At 52.3% G+C, this 3406-nt stretch overlaps 1 protein-coding gene across 4 annotated transcripts in view; it reads right to left on the bottom strand.

Moving 5' to 3' along the window:
- The window catches only part of Lrrc43 (leucine rich repeat containing 43), a 20877-nt gene that overhangs the window by 2662 nt on the left and 14809 nt on the right, over positions 1-3406 (bottom strand). The window contains exons 8-11 of one of the 4 annotated variants that reach the window (XM_021162695.1): positions 2697-2838; positions 2369-2461; positions 2089-2271; positions 1720-1753 (exon numbers count right to left, since the gene is read on the bottom strand). In XM_021162695.1, the coding sequence (XP_021018354.1) occupies positions 1720-1753; positions 2089-2271; positions 2369-2461; positions 2697-2838 (452 nt within the window). The remainder of the gene's footprint in view (positions 1-1719; positions 1754-2088; positions 2272-2368; positions 2462-2696; positions 2839-3406) is intronic. The other 3 variants (XM_021162698.1, XM_021162696.1, XM_021162697.1) reach the window with 3 other exon arrangements.

Here is a 3406-nt window from a genome sequence, read left to right as displayed (position 1 = left end):
AGAAAGAGGAGGAGGAGAAGGAGAAGGAGAAGGAGAAGGAGAAGAAGAAGAAGAAGAAGAAGAAGAAGAAGAAGAAGAAGAAGAAGAAGAAAGGAGGAGGAGGAGAAGAAAGGAAGAAGGAGAAGAAGAAGGAGGAAGAAGAAGAAAGGAGAAGAAGGAGGAGGAGGAGAAGAAGAAGGAAGAAGGAGAAGAAGGAAGAAGAAGAAGAAGAAGAAGAAGAGGAAGAGGAAGAAACGAAGAAGAAGAAAGGATGAGGAGGAAAAGAAGGAGAAGGAGGAGGAGAAGGAGAAGAAAGAGAAGGAGGAGAAGGAAGAAGGAGAAGAAGAAGAAGAAGAAGAAGAAGAAGAAGAAGAAGAAGAAGAAGAAGAAGAAGAAGAAAGAAAGGAAGAAAGGAAGAAAGAAAGAAAGAACCAAGAACTTCGCACTTACTAAATTTGTCGTAATATCCAAGAATATTCACAAACCCTATTTGAAATCCCTTAGAATACTCCCTTTGGGGCTGGGGCTCAGGGCTGGAACACTTGCCAGCATGGGCTCATGGGATGATCCTTAGCAACTTTTAAAGAGAAGCTCCCGTCCTCAGCTTATGTGTGCAGCAACACAACCCCAGCTACACTGTAGCTGCAACCATCGTCAATTCAGCGACATTAAAAGACGAAATGTTTTCAAAGATCTTACCAGTTATCCCCACAGTCAGGTGTCACAAGACATGTCCATACAGCCCACTATGGCGTGCCATCCAACTCTTTTCTTTTTGGGGGGACAGGGTCTATCATTGGTGTGAGACTCAATGAGTAGGCTAAGCCGGCTGGCCATTGAACCCGGGTTGAATGCCTGTTTCTGCCTCCCCGCCATTGGGAGCAACCACCTCTTTTTTTTTTTTTTTTTGAGACAAGGTTTCTCTGTGTAGCCCTGGCTGTCCTGGAACTCACTCTGTAGACCAGGCTGGCCTCGAGCTCAGAAATCCGCCTGCCTCTGCCTCCCGAGTGCTGGGATTACAGGCGTGCACCACCACCGCCCGGCCAAGGCTATCCTTAAACTCATGTAGCTGAGTATGACCTTAAACTCTCGATCCCCTTGCCTCCACCTCCCAGGCTTGTGTCATGCCTGGCTTGAAGTTTTTCTATTAAAGGCACTGAATGCTATAAACTAACCTCCAAATATTTTAATGGCACCCTACTAAGTGTGAGTTCGAGGCTAGCCTGGTCTACATAGTGAGTTCCTGGCCGATACAGGAAGAGACCCTGACTCAACAATAACAACAATACCTCTCCCCAATTCTAACACACTGGAAACTGAGGCAGGTGGAATCCTGAGTTCCGGGCCAGTGTAGACTATGAGAAAAAAAAGAAAGAAATGAAGGAAGAAAGAAACAAAGAAGAAAGGAAGGAAGAAAGGGAAGGAAAGAGAAGAGAAGGAGGGAGGGAGGGGCTGGTGGAAGGTGAAGGAAAGATAGAAGACTTACCTAGCCGCGAAATGTGGGGGCTCACAGAATAAGTCCTCCTGGTTCAGCCCAGCCCAGCCCCCACCCAGCACCTTCCCCCATCATCACAACCTACAGCCGTGCTCGGGGGCTCTAGAGAAGATTCTGGACTTGCTTCTGTGCCAGATGGAAGTGATCTTCAGTGCTTTCATTCCTGTAGGGCTCTGTGTCCTGGACGGCCCCTTGGCAGGCTCTCTGTCCCCACCCTGCCCTCTGTGGCTGCTGGTGGGTCTTACCTTTCTTGAGAGATTTCTTTACCTTCTTTGAATCCTGAGAGAGAGAACCACAAAACCAGGCGTTTGCTGGAGCAGATGCCGACACTGGAGAACACCCACCCCTCCCAGGGCCATGAATTCATCCCGAAACTGGGAGGAGGAGAAGAAGGTCCTGATGAGGAAGGGGGCTGACCTGGACCACAACTGGAGGAGGAGGTGTCACTATGTCAGTGTACCAGCAAAGTGCCCAGCAGCCCTGCTGTACAACCAGGGCCCCTCCAGAGTGCCACCACTCCCGGCCACGCCCCCATCCCTGCCTGGCCCACCAAGCTTCCCCTAAAGAAGAGGAGAGGCGGAGACAAAAGGGCAAGAGCAAGGACCCCTTAATACCCTGGCATGTGTGAGCTTGTCTGTCTCCAGGGTTCGGACCACCCCGAAATTACATACAGTGGATACCACTGGCTCTCCGGCCAGCAAGGGCTCCAGGTACACCAGCCCACTGCCCAGCACCGTCAGCACAGGAGGGTCCTGCCGCAGCTCCCTGGGTGGCTCCTTTTTCTTGTGGGCCTTATCCTGTGGGAAAGGCCAGGAACACAGGTGTGAGCAGGACACTGTGCCACACTCCCCTCCCTCCCTGCCCTGAGGTGGCCCACACAGGTCCTGTCATCACCTTAGCAGGCTCTTTCTTTTTATTGCTGCCTTTCCCCTTCTTGGCAGGCAAGGGACTCTCAACGGGAGTTGGTACCACAGGCCAGGAGAGGATCTAGATAACGAGAAGATTCCACCCTCAGCCGAGCAGCGGACCGGCTACTGCCCCCCCCCCCACACCCCCATCCCTACCCCCCATCCATTTTGTCCTTTCTGGAAAAGGCTTGGAGAGGTGGGGGTGGGGTGGGGTGGTGGAATGTGACAACAGGATGGGCAAAGGGGTCATTGGAGAGGATGCGGACACAGGATCCTCCAGCCAACAGGAGGCCAGAGCCCCCTGGCCTGCTCACTTTCTCCTCTACGATGCTCACAGTAGTCCCGGCCAGCAGGAAGGCCTTGACCCGTATCAGCTCCTTGAGGGTGTGCTTCATTTCATAGGTGCAGGGAATAACATCTGACCAGGGCTTGTGCACGGTGTTGAAGAGGACTGTCCTTGGGAGTGAGAGACATGTGTGGCATTAAGGAGACGCCCAGGAAGAAAGTGAGCACTCACACGGGGTGGTGGGTGGACAGTGGACCGTGCCACCAGACAGAAGAACTGGTAAGGCAGTGAGCAGCAGAGTTCAGAACCCCAATACCAATACAACTCCTAATTGAGAGTAGCAGGGTTCAAACTAGCTCCCCCACCACCGGATTCCTGTCGTGGAGCATGTGACGACGACACCCCACGAACAGGAGAGGACAGTGACAACTGGTCAGGTAACATAGAGCCCCGAGTTCTCCATTCTCCGAGGTCCCCAAGTGTGGCCAATGAGCTTCCCTTCATAGGCATCCCTTCCCACAAAAGGTATTTCATCTCTGGTTCACCCTGAGTACGTCGCACGCATCCCCATCTGCCAGGAATAAACAGGATAAGCAAGGACTGTCTCCTCCATCAAGAACCACCTTAGGGGCTGGCGAGATGGCTCAGTGAGTAAGAGCACCCGACTGCTCTTCTGAAGGTCCAGAGTTCAAATCCCAGCAACCACATGGTGGCTCACAACCATCCGTAACGAGATCT

The sequence above is a fragment of the Mus caroli genome, chromosome 5 (assembly GCF_900094665.2).
Source record: "Mus caroli chromosome 5, CAROLI_EIJ_v1.1, whole genome shotgun sequence".
NCBI lineage: Eukaryota > Metazoa > Chordata > Mammalia > Rodentia > Muridae > Mus > Mus caroli.
Note: the sequence above shows the minus strand (reverse complement) of the source record. Positions and strands in the feature narration are given on the sequence as shown.